Source organism: Scyliorhinus canicula, chromosome 5 (genome assembly GCF_902713615.1).
Source record: "Scyliorhinus canicula chromosome 5, sScyCan1.1, whole genome shotgun sequence".
Taxonomy (NCBI): Eukaryota; Metazoa; Chordata; class Chondrichthyes; order Carcharhiniformes; family Scyliorhinidae; genus Scyliorhinus; species Scyliorhinus canicula.
Genome location: NC_052150.1, coordinates 132,066,129 through 132,088,418, shown reverse-complemented (window position 1 = coordinate 132,088,418; position 22,290 = coordinate 132,066,129). Strand labels below are relative to the sequence as shown.

General features: G+C 45.5%; 1 protein-coding gene across 3 annotated transcripts in view; it reads left to right on the top strand.

Moving 5' to 3' along the window:
* The window catches only part of LOC119966276 (tyrosine-protein phosphatase non-receptor type 3-like), a 132,434-nt gene that overhangs the window by 97,657 nt on the left and 12,487 nt on the right, over window positions 1–22,290 (top strand). For all 3 annotated transcript variants that reach the window (XM_038797682.1, XM_038797683.1, XM_038797684.1), the window contains exons 3-4: window positions 14,669–14,776; window positions 14,886–14,928. In XM_038797682.1, coding sequence (XP_038653610.1) covers window positions 14,669–14,776; window positions 14,886–14,928 — 151 coding nt within the window. The remainder of the gene's footprint in view (window positions 1–14,668; window positions 14,777–14,885; window positions 14,929–22,290) is intronic.

Genomic DNA, 22,290 nt, shown 5'->3' with positions numbered 1-22,290 from the left:
ATAAGTCACCTAAAGCATCTGTGATAGAGTAAAAAGGTGGATTTATTGAACCTCTTCCTCCTTCAGGTACCATGCCCTGAGAGGGTGTTGGCGTCCATGGATTTCTGTTGGATTACTCCATGATTGTGGTCTGCCCTTGCCTTCTGCAGTATGATTGATCAGTAAACTCCTCCTCTCTTTGTTTTTAAATAATATTTTATTGAGGTATTTCAAACATTTTACAACTAACATAAACAATGACATCAACATGGTAAAATAAACATTTCACCCCCAGCCCAATCTTCACACACCTCAACCATACAACAACAATGCCCCCCCCCCCCCCCCCCCCCACCCCCTCCCCCTTGGAACACTGCATCTGCTGACAGAAACACCCTTCTCTTACCGCCTGCCATCAGGGGTGTTGGAAGGATTTACAGGCTGATAATTAACTTGTTTGGCCGCGTTATGAATGCACCATCCATGACCACCAAGTCCTAGGGTGGGACTTGAATCTAGAGTTCCTGGCCCAGAGGTAGGGACGCTACCATTACACACAATATGTATTTTCAAAGAACAAAGAAAAGTACAGCACAGGAACAGGGCCTTCGGCCTTCCAAGCCTGCGACGACCATGCTGCCCGTTTAAACTAAAATTTTCTACACTTCTGGGGTCTGTATCCCTCTATTCTATTCTATTCTATTCTAGCGAAGTTTGCCGATGATACGAAGTTAGGTGGTCAGGCAGGTAGTGCTGAGGAAGTGGGGAGGCTGCAGAAGGATCTAGACAGTTTGGGAGAGTGGTGCAGGAAATGGCTGATGCAATTCAATGTGAGAAAATGTGAGGTCTTGCACTTTGGGGAAAAAAGAATCCAAGCATAGACTACTTTCTAAACGGTGAGAAAATTCATAATGCCAAAGTACAAAGGGATCTGGGAGTGCTAGTCGAGGATTCCCTAAAGGTAAACATGCAGGTTGAATCTGTGATTAAGAAAGCGAATGCAATGTTGTCATTTATCTCAAGAGGGTTGGAATATAAAAGCAGCGATGTGCTACTGAGCCTTTATAAGGCTCTGGTTGGGCCCCATTTGGAGTACTGTGTCCAGTTTTGGGCCCCACATCTCAGGAAGGACATACTGGCACTGGAGCGTGTCCAGCGGAGATTCACACGGATGATCCCTGGAATGGCGGGTCTAACATATGATGAACAGCTGAGGATCCTGGGATTGTATTCATTGGAGTTTAGAAGATTAAGGGGAGATCTAATAGAAACTTACAAATAATACATGGCTTAGAAAGGGTGGACGCAAAGAAACTGTTTCCGTTAGGCGAGGAGACGAGGACCTGTGGGCACAGCCTTAGAATTAGAGGGGGTAAATTCAGAACAGAAATGCGGAGACATTTCTTCAGCCAGAGAGTGGTGGGCCTGTGGAATTCATTGCCGCGGAGTGCAGTGGAGGCCGGGACGCTAAATGGCTTCAAGGCAGAGATAGATAAATTCTTGATGTCGCGAGGAATTAAGGGCTACGGGGAGAATGCTGGTAGGTGGAGTTGAAATGCCCATCAGCCATGATTGAATGGCGGAGTGGACTCGATGGGCCGAATGGCCTTACTTCCACTCCTATGTCTTATTACCACCTTATTCACGTATTTGTCAAGATGCCCCTTAAACGTCACTATCGTCCTTGCTTCCACCACCTTCTCCGGCAGCGAGTTCCAGGCACCCTTTTACCCTTTGTGTAAAAAAACTTGCCTCACACATCTCCTCTAAACCTTACCCCTCGCACCTTAAACCTATGCCCCCAAGTTTTGACCCCTCTACCCTGGGAAAAAGTCTCTGACTATCCACTCTGTCTATGTCCCTCATACTTTTGTAGACCTCTATCAGGTCGTCCCTCAACCTCCTTCGTTCCAGTGAGAACAAACCAAGTTTATTCAACCTCTCCTCAGAGCTAATGCCCTCCATACCAGGCAACATCCTGGTAAATCTCTTCTGAACCCGCTTTAAAGCCTGCACATCCTTCTGGTAGTGTGGCGACCAGAATTGAACACTATACTCCAAGTGTGGCCTAACTAAGCTTCTATACATCTGCAACATGACTTGCCACTTTTTATACTCAATACTCCGGCCAATGAAGGCAAGCATGCTGTATGCCTTCTTGACTGCCTTCTCCACCTGTGTTGCCCCTTTCGGTGACCTGTGTACCTGTACACCTACATCTCTCTGACTGTCAATACTCTTGAGGATTCTACCATTCACTGTATATTCCCTACCTGTATTAGATCTTCCAAAATGCATTACCTCACATTTGTCCGGATTAAACTCCATCTGCCATCTTGCTGCCCAAGTCTCCAAACGATCTAAATCCTGCTGTATCCTCTGACCGTCCTCATCGCTATCCACAATTCCACCAACCTTTGTCTCGTCCGCAAACTTACTAATCAGACCAGTTACATTTTCCTCCAAATCGTTTATATAAATTACGAACAGCAAAGGTCCCAGCACTGATCCCTGCGGAACACTACTAGTCACAGCCCTCCATTCAGAAAAGTCCCCTTCCATTGCAACTCTCTGCCTTCAATGACCTAGCCAGTTCTGTATCCATCTTGCCAGCTCACCTCTGATCCCGTGTGACTTCACCTTTTGTACCAGTCTACCATGAGGGAACTTGTCAAAGGCCTTACTGAAGTCCATATGGACAACATCCACTGCTCTACCTGCATCGAACGTCTTTGTGACCTCGAAAAACTCTATCAAGTTAATGAGACGCGGCCTCTCCTTCACAAAACTGTGCTGCCTCTCGCTAATACGACCCCTTGCTTCCAAATGGGAGTAGATCCTGTCTCGAAGAATTCTCTCCAGTAATTTCCCTCCCACTGATGTAAGGCTCACTGGCCTGTAGTTCCCTAGATTATCCTTGCTACCCTTATTAAACAAAGGAACAACATTGGCTAATCTCCAGTCCTCGGGGACATTACCTGAAGACATTGAGGATCCAAAGATTTCTATCAAGGCCTCAGCAATTTCCTCTCTTGCCTCCTTCAGTATTCTGGGGCAGATCCCATCTGGCCCTGGGGACTTATCCACCGTAATATTTTTCAAGACGCCCAACATCTTGTCTTTTTGGATCTCAATGTGACCCAGGCTACCTCGCCCATTTCCTTTGGCTCCACACATAGATTCCCTCCCCTGTCCTTCAGTGGGCCAACCCTTTCCCTGGCTACCTTCCTGCTTTTTATGTACATGTAAAAAGCCTTGAGATTTTCCTTAACCCTATTTGCCAATAACTTTTCATGACCCTTTTTAGCCCTTTTCAATTACCTTTAGTTGGTGATTATCATGTTACCTAGCCAGTTATCAAACACATTAATTTGGCAGATGACTGGAAGATTAGCAAATGTTACACACTTGTTAGAAAAAGAATGTAAAGAAAAGCACAGCAACGACAGGTCGAATCAGCTTGACCTTGATGATGGGGAAGCTTTTAGCAACAATGATCAGGACAAATTTAATAGGCACTTGGCCAAATGCAGGTTCATTAAGGAAAGCCGACATGGATTTGTTAAGGGAAAATTGAGTTTAACTACTCTGTTTGAGTTTTTGATGGGGCTACAGGGAGTGAGGGTAATTTTGTTGATCTGGTGTACATGGATTTCCAAAAGGCACTTGATAAAGTGCCACACAACAGAGATGTGTGCAAGGTTAGAGCTCAGAGAATAAAAGGGGCAGCAACAACATGGGTATGAAATTGGCTAGTGACAGGAAATAAAGAGTAGTGGTGAATAATTGTTTTTCAGACTTGAGGAAGGTTTATGGTGTAGTCCCCCAGGGATGTGTGTTAGGATCCCAAATCTTTATGATATACGTTAATGCTCTAGATCGACTTTGATGTATTGTGAACTCTGAGGAAGGTGGTGTTAAACTTCAAAAGAACATGGGCAGGTTGGTGAAATCGGCAGATGACGTTTAATGCAGAGAAGTGTGAAATTATTCATTTTGGTAGCCAGAATTTGGAGAGGCAATGTAAAATAAAGTGTACAAATCTGAAGGCGTGTCGAGTGGCGTGACCTTGGGATTTCTGTTCACAAATCATTAAAGGTGGCAGGGCAAGTTGAGAGCATGGTTAATAAAGTATTTATAAATAGGTACACAGAGTACAAAGGAACAAAGTAATGATAAACCTGTATAAAATGCTCGTTCAGCCTCCACTCATTTGTCATTGAGAAAATTCTTGAATCCATTCCTGAGAAACTAGTTGCAGGATATTTAGAAAATCATAATACAATAAGGCAAAATCAACATGGTTTTGTGAAAGTGAAATCTTGTGTGACAAATTTATAAGGAGGCTTTCAGGGTATAGTAGAGGGTGAAGGAAGATCAGCACATATAGTAGGCCTGATCGAACAGCCTCATCACGCCCGACTCGGTGATGAGACAAGGCCTCTCATGAGATTTAGGATGCTCAGGACGCCTCGTGAGATCTAACGAAATCTCGCGAGAGATGTTGTGATCTGAATCTCGGCCTCACTGGGCGGGATCCAGGTTTGCATATTTAAGTGAGCATTTCCGGAGTATCCGAAGGCCTGGGATCGAACGTGAGTGATTGTGTATTTAATCAGTACTAGCATATCAATCTGTTTGATGGAAATCAAAATTCTCAAGGATAGTATTTAATTTTCGCTTCCTTGAATTGCCTCTGTGCCACAATTTCCACTCTGGGTAGGGCAAGGAGGCTGGTCTCATTACCAACCTAGATGGGGATTGAACCTCATGTTCTTTGCACCAGTTTGATCCACACTGGCCATCGAACCATCTAGGCCACATAACCACCTTCAAAGGTTCATTTACATGTGTGTTGTAGCCTGGAGCTATGTTTCGCGATGGTAGAAACTTCAATTTCTTTTCATCACATGGCTGACCAGGAATCTCTCCTGCTCTTACCGCCTGCCATTGGCATCTGTCAAAATGATTTACAAATTGATATTCAACCCTTTTGGCCATGTTATAAGAACTAGGAGCAGGAGTAGGCCATCTGGCTCCTCGAGCCTGCTCCTCCATTTAATGAGATCATGGCTGATCTTTTGTGGACTCAGCTCCACTTTCCCGCCTGAACACCTTAACCCTTAATCCCTTTATTGTTCAAAAAACTATCTATCTTTATCTTAAAAACATTTAATGAAGGAGCCCCAACTGCTTCACTGGGCAAGGAATTCCATAGATTCACAACCCTTTGGGTAAAGAAGTTCCTCCAAAGCTCAGTCCTAAATCTACTTCCCCTTATTTTGAGGCTATGCCCCCTAGTTCTGCTTTCACCCGCCAGTGGAAACAACCTGCCCGCATCTATCCTATCTATTCCCTTCATAATTTTAAATGTTTCTATAAGATCCCCCCTCATCCTTCTAAATTCCAACGAGTACAGTCCCAGTCTACTCAACCTCTCCTTGTCATCCAACCCCTTCAACTCTGGGATTAACCTAGTGAATCTCCTCTGCACGACCTGCCCTTTATGAACCCATGCTGCATCTGCCCAATGGGACAATTTCCATCCAGATGCCTCGCTATTTCTTCCTTGATGATAGATTCCAGCATCTTCCCTACTACCGAAGTTAAGCTAGCTGGCATATAATTACCCGCTGTCTGTCTACCTCCTTTTTTTAAACAGTGGCATCACGTTTGCTGATTTCCAATCCGACGGGACCACCCTAGTGTCTAGTGAATTTTGGTAAATTATCACTCTGCATCTTGTGAATGCACCTTGCTTGACCATCAAGTCCAGGAGTAGGATTTGATTTCAGAACAGGGGCATTGCCACTGCATCACATCATAGATTATCATAGAATTTACAGTGCAGAAGGAGGCCATTAGGCCCATCGAGTCTGCACCGGCTCTTGGAAAGAGCACCTTACCCAAGGTCAACACCTCCACCCTATCCCCATAACCCAGTAGCCCCACCCAACACTAAGGGCAATTTTGGACACTAAGGGCAATTTATCATGGCCAATCCACCTAACCTGCACATCTTTGGACTGTGGGAGGAAACTGGAGCACCCGGAGGAAACCCATGCACACACGGGGAGGATGTGCAGACTCCGCACAGACAGTGACCCAAGCCGGAATCGAAACTGGGACCTGGAGTTGTGAAACAATTGCGCTATCCACAATGCTACCGTGCTGCCCGTCCTGCCATGCCTTTGGCTTGCTAGACATTGTTTATATCCTGTTTCTTGCTGAAAAAGCTGCTAAAAACCATATAACCCCTGTGACCACTGAGACGACAATAAAGAAACTGCTCAATAAATTGACAATATACTGTTATTCTTACTGGAAAATAATGCCCCTTACCATCAGGTACCTGCCCCCCCTGTCTGGGGCTATGCCCTCCGCCTCAAATTGTACCCGCTTGTTGATCATGATTGCCACCCCCTTGGACTTTGAGTCCAAGTCCGAGTGGAAGACCTGGCTAATCCAGCCTTCCCTTAGCCTAGTCCCCCCCCCCCCTCGGCCTGTCGAGCGTGGAGAGTCACCGGCAACCACGCCGACGCCGATTCTCCGGTCGCCGGAGAATCAGCGGCCTGGCGTCAGAGCAGTGTTGCGGGATTCACGCCCCACATCCTCCAGCCCATCTCCTGTGCCCTCGCTCTTTCCTCCTGTGTTCTCCCCTCCTGTGTTCTCCCCTCCTGTGCCCTCTTCCCTCCTCCTCCCCTCCTGTGCCCTCGCCCCCAGCTCCCATCCTCTGCCCTCTCCATCCTCTGCCCTCTCCATCCTCTGCCCTCGCTCTCCTTTACCCTTGCTCTCTTGTGCCCTTGCTCTCCTGTGCCCTTGCCCACATGTTCTCTCCTCTCCTATGCCCTCACCAGTTTTTAATTGATATGGTATAATGGATTATGGTACTGGACTACCAAACTCTTTCACTATCTTGAAAATTCTATTGAATCACTTCTTAACTTTCTCAGTTCCAAGGAGAACAGTCCTAACTTTCCCAACTTCTTAGCTGAAATGTCTCATCGATGCTGAACTCCTGATAAACTTCTTTTGTGTCCTTTTCATGCCATTATATCTTTCTTGAAGTGTGTTGTCCTGAGTTGTGCATAGCATTCCAGCCGGAGGCCTACCAAGTAATTTGTAAAGTTCTAACATGCTTCCTTTGATGTATCTGTTCCACTCCTCCATTTATAAACCTAAATAACCATTATGCTTTTTAACCACTTCATATGCTTAGACATAGACATAGAATTTACAGTGCAGAAGGAGGCCATTCGGCCCATCGAGTCTGCACCGGATCTTTTAAAGAGCACTCTACCCACTCCTCCACTCTATGCCTATAACCCAGTAACCGCACCCAACAATAAGGGCAATTTTGGACACTAAGGGCAATTTAGCATCGCCAATCCACCTAACCTGCACATCTTTGGACTGTGGGAGGAAACCAGAGCACCCGGAGGAAACCCACGCACACACAGGGAGAACTCGGCACAAACAGTGAACCAAGCCGGGAATCGAACCTGGGACTCTGGAGCTGTGAAGCAATTGTGCTAACCACCATGTTATCGTGCTGCCCTAAATGAAAATCGCTTATTGTCACAAGTAGGCTTCAAATGAAGTTACTGTGAAAAGCCCCTAGTCGCCACATTCCGGCGCCTGTTCGGGGAGGCTGGTACGGGAATTGAACAGTGCTGCTGGCCTGCCTTGGTCTGCTTTCAAAGCCAGAGATTTATCCCTGTGCTAAACCAGCCCCTTGGTCTGCTTGCTTTGCTACCTTTAATGATCTGTGTATAGGGATACCAAGATCCCTGTGTTCATGTCTAAATGCAAGATAATATAAAGTATAATGCATTTCCATGTTAGTCCTCACAAGGTGGATCACTTCACACTTCTCCATTTTCATGACATCTGCCATACTCTGCCCATTTCACTGAAATGAAAGTTCCCATTGTCGTCGAGGACTGTAGACTCCTCTCCACTTTTGAAAGAGAGCTAACTGGTGTTGATTTAACGTAGGGGTCGCCACACCTCAGGCAAGGGACAAGGTTGAGAAGGTAGGCCTTCATGGATGACTTCAACCAGTACATGAATTGCACATGCTCTGTTGTTGTCGTTCCGCGTCACAAACCGACCAGCTAACCAATCTAGCCTGTCTATGTCACCCTAAAGCATATAACTATCCTTACCACTATCTACTCTACTACTTTTCCAAATTTTGTATTGGCTGCAAATTTTGCAATGCGGCCTCATGCACACGAGTCTAGGTCATTTATAAACATTGCAAAGAGTAATGGATCCAAAACTGACCCTTTGGGAAACAGCATTGCCAACCACCTCAATCTGAAAAACACCATCCACTGTCCCCATTTGCTTCCTGACACTGAGCCAATTTTGTAATCACACTGCTACTTACTCTTAATTCCGTGGGCTTCCAGTTTCTGAATAAGCCTCCTATAATTTGGATAAGTGTGAAGTTATTCACTTTGGAAGCAAAAACAGGAAGGCAGATTACTACCTGAGTAGTTGTAAATTGGGAGAGGGGAGTGTGCAGCTGGACCTGGGTGTCCTTGTGTACCAGTCGCTGAAGGTAAGCATGCAGGTCCAGCAGGCGGTAAAGAAGGCTAATGGTATGTTGACCTTCATTGCAAGAGGTTTTGAGTATAGGAGCAGGGATGTGTTGCTGCAGTTGTACAGGGCCTTGGTGAGGCCACGCCTGGAGTATTGTGTACAGTTTTGGTCTCCTTCTCTGAGGAAGGATGTTCTTGCTCTCGAGGGAGTGCAGCGACGGTTTACCAGACTGATTCCAGGGATAGCGGGACTGTCATATGAGGTGAGATTGACTAGGTTGGGATTGTTATCGCTGGAGTTCAGACGAATGAGGGGGGATCTCATAGAGACTTATAAAATTCTAACAGGACTAGACAGGAAGATTCAGGGAAAATGTTACCAATGATGGGTGTGTCCAGAACCAGGGATCACAGTCTGAGGATTCGGGGTAAACCATTTTGGGCAGAGATGAGGAGACATTTCTTTACCCAGAATGGTGAAGTCGTGAGCCTGTGGAATTCATTACCACAGGAAGTAGTTGATGCTAAATCATTGAATATATTCAATAGGTGGCTGGATATAGCACTTGGGGAGAATGGGATCAAAGGCTATGGGGATAAAGCAGGATTATGCTATTGAGTTGGATGATCTGCCATGATGGTGACGAATGACGGAGCAGGCTCTAAGAGCCAAAAAGCCGCCTCTAGCTCCTATCTTCTGTGTATCTATTATTATGGGACAGGGTTTAGAGAACACCAACTCATGGAGTTCACCAGATCAACAACTTTAAAGAGATTTTGGTTATGGGGAGCACAAGAGCCCACTTTACAGGTGTGATGCAACAGAGATCTGAAGTATGTTTAAACAAAAACAATGTTTATTCTATGAATCCAGATAACATTTTATAAACACAGTAAACATTTTATCAACTACCAACACTGATAATCCCCACAGATACAAGACTCTATAGGTAACCCTTCATAATTTTCCTAACAACATCCATACGTCAAAAAACCCTTTACAGGTGTTACTTTGACATCATCAAGTGATCTGGAGACATTCTTTAGTTGGCAGAGAGAGAAATCAAAATACACCTTCTTGCTTGAATGCAGTTCCCCAACTGATAACAAAATCAAAACTTAGCTACCAAAACAGCTTGCAGCTAAAAAGCCGAGCCAGAGCTCAGCTCCACCCACACATTGACATCGCTACAGCAGCTTGAGAAGACAAACATTTCTTAAAGTGACATTCCCATGACACTATTATAAATGTGGCATATTGTCGAATGCCTTGAAATTCCATATATACAACTACTGCAATACCTTGGTCAACCTTCTGTATTACCTCATCAAAATAATTCAACCAAAATACTCATAAATGATTTGACTTTAAAAATTTATATTGGTTCTCCTTCATTAACCCAGGCATTTGCAAATGAAAGTTAAGTTTGTCCCTGATAGTTTTGCAATTTTCATTTGTGGGTTGTGGGTATCGCTGGCTGAGCCAGCATTGATTGTGCTTCCCTAATTGCATTTGAATTAAGGGCATTTAAGACAACCATAATGCTGTGGATCTGGAGTCACATGTAGGTCGGACCAGGTGAGGATGGCAGATTATGACAATCAACAATGGTTTCATGATCATCATTAGACTTCAATTAATTCCAGATCTTTTTTGTTTAATTCAAATTTCATCATTCTCCAGAGGGAGGGGGAGCAGCCAGAAGTCATTGTGCACGTTGGCACAAATAACATAAATAGAAAAAGAGATGAGGTCCTGAGGCATGATTATAGAGCTAGAAAAAAGGTTAAGAAGCAGAACTTCGAGGTGGTAATCTCTGTATCACTTCCAGTGCCACGTGCTACTGAGGGTAAGAGCAGGCGAATGTCGCAGATGAATGCTTGGCTAAAGAATTGGTGCAACTGGCAGGGATTCAGATTCTTAAATCATTGGGATCTTTTCTGGGGCAGAGGTGACCTGCTTAAGAGGGACAGGTTGCATCTGAACTGGAGAGGATTCAATATCCTGGGGGACAGATTTGCTAGTGCTAAAAGGGAGGGTTTAAACAAGATTGGTAGGGAGGGTGAAATCCTCAGCAGCAGGGAAGCAAATGAGGGACTGAAAAGAGATGCAGTACTCAGCAACGACAAGCTGAATAGAGATGATGGGCAGGAGCATGGCAGGGAGCAGGGAAAACCTGTTGGATTAAATTGCATCTATTTCAATGCAAGAGAGCTGACGGGTAAGGCTGATGAACTCAGGGCATGGATAAGTACGTGGGATTGGGATATTATAGCCATAACTGAAACATGGCTAAGGGAGGGACAGGACTGGCAGCTTAATGTTCCAGGGTACAGGTGCTTTAGGCGGGACAGAGGTGGAGGGAAGAGAGGAGTGGGAGTTGCATTTTTGATTAGGGGGAGCATCACAGTAGTATTCAGAGATGAAATAACCAAGGGATCATCCAGCGAGGCTTTGTGGGTGGCACTAAGAAATAAGAATGGGATGGTGACCTTATTGGGGTTGTACTACAGGCCCCCAAATAGTCAATGGGAATTAGAAGAACAAATTTGCAGGGAGATTGGGGAGACTTGCAAGAGTAATAGGATTGTCACAGTAGGGGATTTTAATTTTCCGAACATAGACTGGGTCTGCCATAGTTTTAAGGGCTTAGATGAGGTGGAGTTTAAGTGTGCAGGAAAGTTTCCTCAGGCAGTATGTAATAATAATAACAATCTTTATTGTCACAAGTAGGCTTACATGAACACTGCAATGACGTTACTTTGAAAAGCCCCTAGTCACCACATTCCAGCGCCTGTTCGGGTACAAGGGTCCTACTCGGGAAAGGGCAAATCCTGACCTACTCTTGGGGAAATAGGGCAGGTCAACTGACTGAGGTGACGTTGGGGGACCATTTTGGGACCACTGACAATACTTCTTTTAATTTTAAAATAATTATGGAAAAGGACAAAGCTGGTCTACAGGTGCAAGTTCTGAATTGGAGCAAGGCAAATTTTGATAGAATTAGACAAGAACTTGCAAGGGTTGATTGGAGTAGCTTGTTTGAGGGTAATAGGACTTCTGGCAAGTGAGAGGCCTTTAAAAGTGAAATAGCCTGAGTTCAGGGTCTATACGTTCCTGTTAGGGTGAAGGGCAAGGCTGGCAGGAGTAGGGAACCCTGGATGACAAAACATATTGAGGTTTTGGCCAGGAAAAAGGAGGCATGGCTCGGGTACCAGCAGCTGGAATCCCTGGAGGTGTACGGGGATACAGGAGTATACTCAAGAAGGAAATTAGGAAGACAATAGGGGGCATGTGGTAGCTTTGGTCGAGAGGATTAAGTTGAATCCAAAGGGATCTTTAAGTATATTGGAGGAAAAAGAATAACTAGAGAGAGAATAGGAATCCTCGAGGACCAAAGTGGACACTTATGTGTGGAACCGCAGGAGATGGGCGAGGTTCTCAATGAATATTTCATCTCTGTGTTTACCGTGGAGAAAGACAAGAAGACAGGGAACGATAGTGACGATATATTGGGGACAGTTTGCATTACAGTAGAGGAGGTGATGGACATATTAAAATATATGAAGGTGGATAAATCTGCTGTCCCTGACCAGGTATATCCAAAAACACTGTGTGAGGCTAGAGAAGAAATTGCGGGAGCCATGGCTAAAATATTTGCATCATCGTTAGCCGTGGGTGAGGCACCGGTAGACTGGAGGGAAGCAAATGTTGTGCCCTTATTTAAGAAAGGCTGCAAATAAAAACATGGGAATTATAGATCGGTAAGTCTAACATCTGTGGTGGGTAAATTACCAGAGAGGATTCAGGGATATGATTTACAGGCATTTAGAAAGCCAGGGTTTTATTAGGAATAGTCAGCACAGCTTTGTGCAAGGGAGATCATGCCGTACAAATTTGTTATGGTTCTTTGATGTAGTAACCAGAAATGTTGATGAAGGCAGAGCAGTAAACGTATTCTATATGGACTTCAGTAAGGCCTTTGATAAAGTTCCACATGGTAGGCTGCTCTGGAAGGTTAGAATCCAGGGAGAGCAGGCAAATTGGATAAACAATTGGCTTAATGGTCGGAAACAGAGGGTAATGGTGGAAGACTGGAGGCCTGTGACTAGTGGTGAGCTTTAGGGGTCAGTGCTGTTTGATATCTATATCAACGATTTGGATGAGAATGTACATGACATGATCAGTAAGTTTGCAGATGACACTAAAATAGGTAGTATTGTAGACATCGAGGAAGGTTATTAAAAATTGCAGCAGGATCATGATCAGCTGGGGAAGTGGGCTGAGAAATGGCAAATGGAGTTCAATACAGATAAGCCAAATCAAGGTAAGACTTTCACGTTGAATGGTAGGACCTGAGGGAGCATCGTGGAACAGAGGAACCTTGGAGTTCAGGTGCACAGTTCTCTATAGGTAGAGTCATAGGTAGATAGGGCAGTAATGAAGGCTTTTGGCATGCTGGCCTTTATCAGTCACGGCATTGACTATAGAAGTTGGGAAGTATGTTGCAGTTGTACAGGATATTGGTGAGGCTGCACCTGGATATTGTGTTCAGTTTTGGTCACCTTGCTATAGGAAAGATGTTATTAAACTGGAGAGAGTGCAGAAGAAATTTACAAGGATGTAGCCAGGACTGAAGGGACTGAGTTATAGGGAGAGATTGGACAGGCTAGGACTTTTTTCTTTGGAGCGTAGGAGACTGATGGGTGATCTTATAGAGGTGTATAAGATCATGAGAGGTCTTTTTCCCAGGGTTGAGGAATCAAGAACTAGAGGAAGTGGTTGAGGCAGGGACATTGACAACATTTGAAAGATATTTGGACAGATACATGGATAGGAAAGATTTAGAGGGATATGGGCCAAATGTAGTCAAATGGGGTTAGCTTAGATGGGCTTTTTGGTTGGCATAGACCAGTTTGGGCCAAACTGTGCTGTAATAACTGTGCTTGTCTCCGTGCTGTAGATTCGATGATTCTCTGATCTGCTGTGGTGGAATACGAACCCTGACCCCCAGAGCATTACCCTGGGTCTCTGTATTACTAGTCCACTGTCTGCCCCGGACATCAATTTTGGGTTGATTCCTGTAGTTTTCTGGTTTATCTATTTTCCCTTTGTTGAATAGTGATATATCATTAGCAACCATCCTGTCCTCTGGCACTATTATACCTAACGAGAATGAAAAGATTGTGACCAATTTTCCTGCTATTTCTACCTTTACTTCTTTCAGCAAACTAGGATGCAGTATATCTGGACCACCTGTGATTGAGCAACTTTCAGGTTTTTTAAAACTTAGAGTACCCAATTAATTTTTTTCCAACTAAGGGGCAATTTTGCGTGGCCAATCCACCTATCCTGCACATCTTTGAGTTGTGGGGGTGAACCCACGCAAACACGGGGAGAATGTGCAAATTCCACACGGTCAGTGACCCAGAGCCAGGATCGAACCTGGGACCTCGGCGCCGTGAGGCAGCAGGGCTAACCCACTGCGCCACGTGCTGCCCAACTTTCAGTATTTTTAGTACACTTTCTCTATTATCATCATTTCCGTAACTTAATAATAATCTTTATTGTCACAAGTAGGGTTACATTAACAGTGCATTGAAGTCACTGTGAAAAGCCCCGAGTCACCACACTATGGCACCTGTTCGGGTGCACAGACGGAGAATTCAGAATGTCCAAATTACCTAACAGCACGTATTTGGGACTTGTGGGAGGAAACTGGAGCACCTAGAGTTAACCCATGCAAACACAGGGAGAGCATGCAGACTCCACACAGACAGTCACCCAAGCCGGGAATCGGACCTGGGACCCTGGCGCTGTGAAGCAACAGTGCTAACCACTATGCTACCGTGCTGCCCTCTTTTTACTGTAACCATCACATCGTCCACTTTGTGACAGATATAAAGCATTCATTTATTAATTTAGCCATGTTCTTACCCTTTTATCAGAAATTGAAATCTGTTGAAAAGTTATTGACTTGAAAAGTTAACTCTGTTTCTCTCTCCACAGGTGGCCTGATGAGTATTTCAGCATTTTCTGTTTCTGTATCAGTTTTCAATAGTTGGCATTTTGAGTGAGTTGTGGGAACCTGGTACCCAGATGATATGCTCTTACTATAAAAAAATGTTTTGTTTTGCAGAAACAAGATGTTGGTCAAGTTCTGTTGGACATGGTCTATAAACACCTGGACTTGATTGAAAAGGAATATTTTGGTTTACAATTTATAGATGATTCAATGGAATGTCCTGTAAGCATATATTATTTTAAACATTTGAACATTTTTTCTTCTATGCATGCATTTTGTTACTAACTTGATCGTAAAATCTAATGTGGATTTACTAATATTTCATGCACAGAGGTGGCTTGAACCTAGCAAACCTATCAGGAAACAGCTTAAAGGTAAGCGTAGTGACTTACTATAACTAAATGTTATTAACCTCCCAAAACTGTTTGTTGAATTATTTAGCCACTATGTTTTAGTTGCTTCCTTAAATTAAAATGGAACTAAAGTAAATAAATGTTGTGTCTTTGTATAAATGTATACAAATATGAAGGAATGTGTGCCTTAGTAAACAGGCAGTTGTATTTCAGAATTTACAAAACTTTTAAAAGTAAACAGTCTTCCCTCCCAACCTTTTTACAAAGTACTGGACTGCCCCCCCCCCCCCCCCCCCCCCCCCACTCCCCCCACTATCACCTCTACTGGCGGCATGGAGCAAACTTGAAACTATTGTGAAAGGAACTGTTCACATGGTTCAATCCTTGTTCAAATACAAGTATTTTTCTTCCTTGTCTTCCTGACCTGAAAATATTGTTGGGTTTGCAGCTCCATAACTATACAGCCTGTCACTGAGCCTTAAGTAAGCCTTATGAACTTTGAGCCTTAATGAGTGTTGGAATATTTATTTATATGTAAATGTCACAATCAAGTATTTTATGCAATATTTACCTGTGGAATTAAAAGGAGGCACTGGAGAACAATTAGAAACTCTGATTGACAAGAAAACATTTGCATGCCCCAACTTATATTGAGAACTCAGAATTGACCAAGCAGTAAATAAAAGAACTTCCTGTTCTATAATACAAATCTTGATGTAAATGAAAAAAATAAATGTAGTATTTATCCAATGAGGTCTCTTGTGCCTTCCCCACAATTTTCAGCAGTTTATTATACAAGTAAAGATAGAAATTCTGATAATGTTAATGCACTGCTAAAAATATGGCATTTCTAAATACTTTGTCCCCATTGTAACCTTATCCAATTCCGCGGGAATGCTCATTTAAATATTGTGACAAGGTGATCACCCCAGTAGCTATGTTGTCGCACACTACCAGTCATTTCTCCTTCACCTCATCAATGGCATCTCGAAACTTTCACATTTGCTGGAAGGAGAAGCAGCTCAACTATAGAGTGTCCAGTAGCAATGCTAGGAATTCTGTCCAAGAAATGCTGTGTAAGATTGGACAGCACATCAGTTTCAATCCGGTTCCCTGTAATTGTGGGCTGAAAGACAATGTATTTTGAAAAATTCTTTCATGTTATGTGTCACAATCTTTCATGGGATATGGGTGTTTCTGCCAAGGTCAGCATTTATTGCTATTTGCTCTTGAATTTAGTGGCTTGCCGGGTAATTTCAGAGGGCTTCGAAGAGTCATGTCTGTCGGTCTAACGTAAAATGTACTAGGGTAAGGATGTCAGATTTCCTTCCAGAATGGGTCTTTATGACAATTGATAATAAAATCGATTCTCCATTTATTCTTAACAACTGTTATAGGGAATCTTCTATTTATGCATTAATGAAGTTCCTTGATATATCTTTGAGATATTAGCACTACTTTTATGATTTTAAACATCTCTAACCACTCCACCATTAAGTGCCCATGCCCTCACACGCTACCTTCTCACTCAAGGGGCTGGATTCTCCGACCCCCCCCGCCGGGTTGGAGAATCGGCGGGGGCCGGCGTGAATCCAGCCCCCGCTGGTCGCCGAAGTCTCCGGCACCGGATGTTCGCGGGGGCGGGAATCGTGCCGCGCCTGTCGGCGGGCCCCCCTGGCGATTCTCCGGCCTGCGATGGGCCGAAGTCCCGCTGCTGTAATGCCTGTCCCGCCAGCGGGAATCAAACCACCTACCTTACCGGCGGGACCAGGCAGCGCGAGCGGGCTCTGGGGTGGGGGGGGGGGTGTGGGGCGATCTGGCCCGCGATCGGGGCCCACTGATCCGCGAGCGGGCCTGTGCCATGGGGGCACTCTTTTCCTTCCGCGTCGGGCATCAGCCTCCGCGATGGCCGACGCGGAAGTGACCCCTCCCCAGCGCATGCGCGGGGATGACGTCAGCTGCCGCTGACGCTCCCACGCATGCGCGGACTACCGCCGGCCGGCGAAATTCCTTCGGCCCCGGCTGGAGTGGCGTCAAAGGCCTTCCACGCCAGCCGGCGGGACGGGAACCACTCCGGCACGGGCCTAGCCCTTCAAGGTGAGGGCTTGGCCCCTTCTCTGCACCTTTTGGGGCGGCCCGACACCGGAGTGGTTCACGTCACTCCATCCCGCCGGGACCTCCCGCCACGCCGGATAGGGGAGAATCCAGCCCCAGGTCTTTAATACAGACCTTGTCACCCTTCTGTAGTTATGGCAAGTGTTTTTTTACAGTGTCTTTTGTTGTAGGCAGAAGCTTGGCCCACCCCTAACTGCCCTGAACTGAGTGATAGTTAAGAGTCACATGTAGGCTAGATCAGGTAAGGGCAGCAGATTTCAGTGAACCAAATAGGGTTTTAATCAACAATGATCAGGGCAGCACAGTGGCTCAGTGGGTTAGCACTGCTGCCTCACAGCACTGAGGTCCCAGGTTCGATCCCAGCTCTGTGTCACTGTCCGTGTGAAGTTTGCACATTCTCCCCGTGTTTGCGTGGGTTTCGCCCCCACAATCTAAACATGTGCAGGCTAGGTCGATTGGCCACACTGTATTGCCTCTTAATTGGAAAAAATGAATAAATTTATTAATTAAAAAAAAATGGTCATCATCATTTGGGGCAGCAGGGTAGCATGGTGGTTAGCATAAATGCTTCACAGCTCCAGGGTCCCAGGTTCGATTCCCGGCTGGGTCACTGTCTGTGTGGAGTCTGCACGTCCTCCCCGTGTGTGCGTGGGTTTCCTCCGGGTGCTCCGGTTTCCTCCCACAGTCCAAAGATGTGCGGGTTAGGTGGATTGGCCATGCTAAATTGCCCGTAGTGTCCTAATAAAAGTAAGGTTAGGGGGGGGGGGGGGGTTGTTGGGTTATGGGTATAGGGTGGATACGTAGGTTTGAGTGGGGTGATCATGGCTCGGCACAACATTGAGGGCCGAAGGGCCTGTTCTGTGCTGTACTGTTCTATGTTCTATGTTCTATCAGATTTTAATGTAATTCAAATTTTACCATCTGCCACGCTAGGGTTTGAACCTGGGCCCCCAAAGCAGTACTCTGGGTCTCTGAATTTCTAGTTCGGTGACAATACCACTGCACCACCTGTCTATATGACAGCTCTTTTGTTTGGGTGTCCAGGTATTTATTGGTTACCAACCCTGGGATTAACCTTTTAGACAGGATTGGAAGTTTCCTGTGATTGGAGTTTCCTGTCCATCAGAGGTCAGATAGGGACAAGCTGCATTTCAAGGGCTTGGAACTGAATGTGAGTAGTGTTGTGGGAAAGTCATCATTCTTTTTCAGGAGGGCTTTTACTGTATCTTTGCTAGCTTCTTGTCCAACAAGGAGACTAGTAGTTCATGGTCTGTTTAGATTGTGAAATTGAGGTCGATGATGTAGTCAGAAAGCTCCTCGCATGCCCATGTGACTGAGGGCTTCCTTCTCTATGACCGTGTCATGTCCAACAGCCCTCTGGAAGCTTACTGCGCCAGTGGGTGACTCCCATTCAGTTGTTCCTAAAAGAGAACCGCTCCGAGGCTTGTGGACTCAGCAGGACTGCGTCTTAGTGGGCCAGAATGTCAGTGGGGAGCAGCATCGCCTTGATGCGAGTGAACACCTCCTCTGGATGTGAGTCCCAACACCACACTTGGTCTTTCTCAAGTCGGTGCCTCAAGAGTTCTGTGGCCTGTGCCAATTTCGGTAAAATATTTTCCAGCTGGTTCAACATTCCCAAGAGACACTAGAGAGTCGGGGTCTGAGGATGGGGTGGGGAACTTGCTGGTGGCCTTGGTTTTTGTGGGTCTGCCGTGATGCCTTTGTTAGTGACCATGTGCCTCAGGAAATGAATGATGTTTTGGAAAAGTCACATTGTCATTAAGCATCAGCCCTGCTTCTTGCAGGCACTCTGAAACTGCAGTGAGCTTTTTGTCATGTTCCTCCACTGTTACATTATGAACCAAGACATCATCCATGTGGCATATTACCTCTTGAAGGCCCTGCAGAATGGCCAACTTCATACATTGGAATATTTCTGACGCTGACATGATCCAAAATGGCAGGCAGTTGAAGTAGAATCTGCTGAAGGGAATAATAAATGTCATCAGGAACTAGGACTCCTCATCGAGAGGAAGTTGGCAGAATCTGCTGTTTGCACCCAGTTTTGAAAATATCACTCTTTGAGATTTTAGCCAGGTTTTCCTCCACTAAGGACATAGGATGCACTTCTCTGGCTGCGGCATTATTAAGCTGTGCCAGGTCAACGCAAATTCGGAGGGACGTATTCGGTTTTTGGACTGGGACCATCCAGTACATCATGCAGTGGGTTCTGTGACTAAGGAGATGACTCCTATGTTTGTCACCTAGTCCATCTGCTGCTACACCTGATTTATGAGAGGTGAGGGGCTTTTCATGGAATGATTAAGGCACACTGGTTTAGTATCCTCTCTTGTCCTTGTACATGTTTTTCAAGCATCCCAGTCCAACGGATTTTCTGTACTTTGGCGGACTTTGCAAAATGGCAATGGTCTCTTGGAATATAGAAATTAACAATGATTGGCTGCCTGCCAAATTCTTTTATTCAGGGGTTTACTTTTAAAACTATTGAGCCAGTCAAATTGGAGCCTTTTCTTCTTTTATTACTGAGCTGGGCAGTCACGCCATTCCCAAAATATTGAATTAATTGTTTATCTTTTTCTTCACTCTGTAGAATCCGTAGAATCCCTAAAGTGCAGAAGGGGGCCATTCGGCCTATTGATTCTGAACAACCCTCCGAAAGAGCACTTTACCTAGGCCCACTCCCCCACTCTATCCTGTAATCCTGTGCATTGATCTTGGCCAACCCACGTAAACACATCTTTGGAATGTGGGAGGAAACTGAATTACCCGGAGGAACCCCTCGCAGACACTGGGAGAACATGCAAACTCCACACAGTTACCCAAGGCCAGAATAGAACTGAGTTCCTGGTGCTGTGAGGCAGCATTGCTACCCTTTGTGTTACTATGCCGCCTCGCACTGATGGTAGCGAAGTTACCGATTGAGGTTGAGGGGAATAAACGGCGCCAATCGTTTCCAGTGCTCCAGCCCTGTTGCTGTCTGGATTGAGGTTCATGCCCCCTGTCAGCGGGAGGATGCAAATGGATCATTAAGACCAATTTGCATCCACTTACCGGGCCGGGCACCATATTCTCTGGCCTGCGTGATTCTACAGTACTCTGGACCAGGAATCGCGTGAATGAGAATAACTACTGGTCTTGAAAAACGTGGAACTCCTTGTGGGCCAAGGCGGTAACTCTTTAAGGGAGTTGCTCCCAAAGTCCATCGCTGAGCATCCCTCCCCTCCACTATTCAAGACCTCTGGAGGGTCTCCTTATTTAGGCGTTTCTCTGTGGCAAGTCCCTATTTCGAGGGTCTCTGTGGGGGTCTCTATTTAGGGGTGTCTCTTTATTTAGGGGTCTCTATGGGGTATATCCTTATTTAGGGGGTCTCTGTGAGGGGTCTCTTTATTCAGGGGGTCTCTGTGGGGGGGTTTCCTTATTTTAGGAGCTTTGGGAATGTCTCCTTATTTAGGGGGTCTCTGGGACGGGGCGACTAGCCCCTGTATCGGTCGGGGGGCTGAGCTATGGGGGTGCGGGGGTGGCCAGCTGCGGGATCTTACTATCAGGCCACCTGCTCAAAATTGCAGCTTGATAGCGGGATTCCCTTTGGAATCCCTTGCAATTCTCACCAAGTAAAAATTTGCATGGCTGAGGCAAATCAGGTGCAATTCAGATCTGGTGGGAGAACACAGGGCTGGATTCTCCGCTCCCCGACGGCAAAATTGCGTTCGGCGACGGGGCAGAGAATCCGTTTTGGCACCAAAATCGGGAGCGGTGCAGGATTTTGAATTCTCTGCCCCCTGAAAAGCGGCGTACTCTTATCCATGGCTTCAGGCAATGCTCTGTCACCGACCAGCCGAGTTCCCGATGGTGTGGGACTGTCATGGTCCCAGTCGTTTGGGAACCTCACGTGGTGGCTGTGGACTCATTTGGGGCCGCCACAGTCAGGGGAGGGCAGATCTGCAGGGAAGGGGGGCTTCATTCAGGGCTGAGAGCAATGTGGGCTGGTGGTCCCGGGGCTCTACTGTAGTGGTCCAGGTCCGCGGGCTGAGTCTTCCATGGAGCATGGCGCGTCCGCTGCAGGCCACCGGCGTGCACATGCGCGGCCTCGTAACCGGAAATGCAGAGGGCCGTATCGGCAGCTAGAGCTGCGAGCTCTATACTGTCTTTCTGCTAGCCCCCAGCAAAATGGGGAATTGGATGTATTATGCCAGTTTTCCAGCGCACAATCTCCTAAACGGAGACTCCGGCCCGTGTTTTCAGGCTCTGGGGATTGGGTTTTGACAGAATATTTTTATCAAAATGCAATTCTGACACCATCACTTAAAGGAGTTAAAGGGACTTGCTGAATTCTGGAATTTTAAAAGATTGAGCCCACCCTTGCAGGGTCTGTTGATGCTGCACTCCGAAGATGGTCTTCTAAGTCTTCTGCTGCAGTGAGGATTTTTAAATTTCAGCCTCCAGTTTCCAAGTTTTCTTTGAAACCTTTTACTGGTGATTTCCTCTGCGCACTTACTTCTGGAGCTTCTTTTCAGGCTAGAATGCTTGTTTGAATTTCTCCTCTGTCTTCTAGCATTTTGCTTTGTCTGTATTTTAGCAAGGCTCGAGGTTTTTATCCCATTTGCCACCACAATGTTGGGAGGGTGTTGGTTACAAAATGGTGTGTCTTTGAGAAGTAACCGTAGTCTTCTGTAGGTTAACTAAGTATTTATTAGACTTATTAAACTACTAGAACTATTTACACAAGTACAGTAAAGGGTATAAGGTAGGAGCTGTCTCCATGCTTAGGCCTATTCATATTTCTGGTCATGTGCCCTCTTACCTTGCTGTGTGGATGGCATTGTACTCGGTCCCACATTAACTCTATCTGTGCCAGGCCCTTATAATACAACCACCCCCCTTCTCGAGGAAAATTAAGTATGGACAATAAATGCTGGCTTAGCCAGTGGCGCCTACATCCCATGAAAGTATTAAAAATAAATCTTCCTTAATATCTCCTTAAGTAGACTTATGTCGAATTTTATGTGTATAATATTCCAGCAAAGCGCTTTGGGATATTTATTTGTTAACTGCAAATTGTTATTCTGAGGTTAGAATGAATGAGACGAGTTTTTTGCAGCAGAGTAGAGGGAGAGTTTCTTTATACCTGGCCTTCCTGCATCTGACTGGAGACTACGTGATGTGGATACTAGATGTTTGAAGTGTCAGGAGTTCCCTGCACAAATAACTTTCTTTAAAATAAAAAATGGTCCAATAATTTAAACGTGT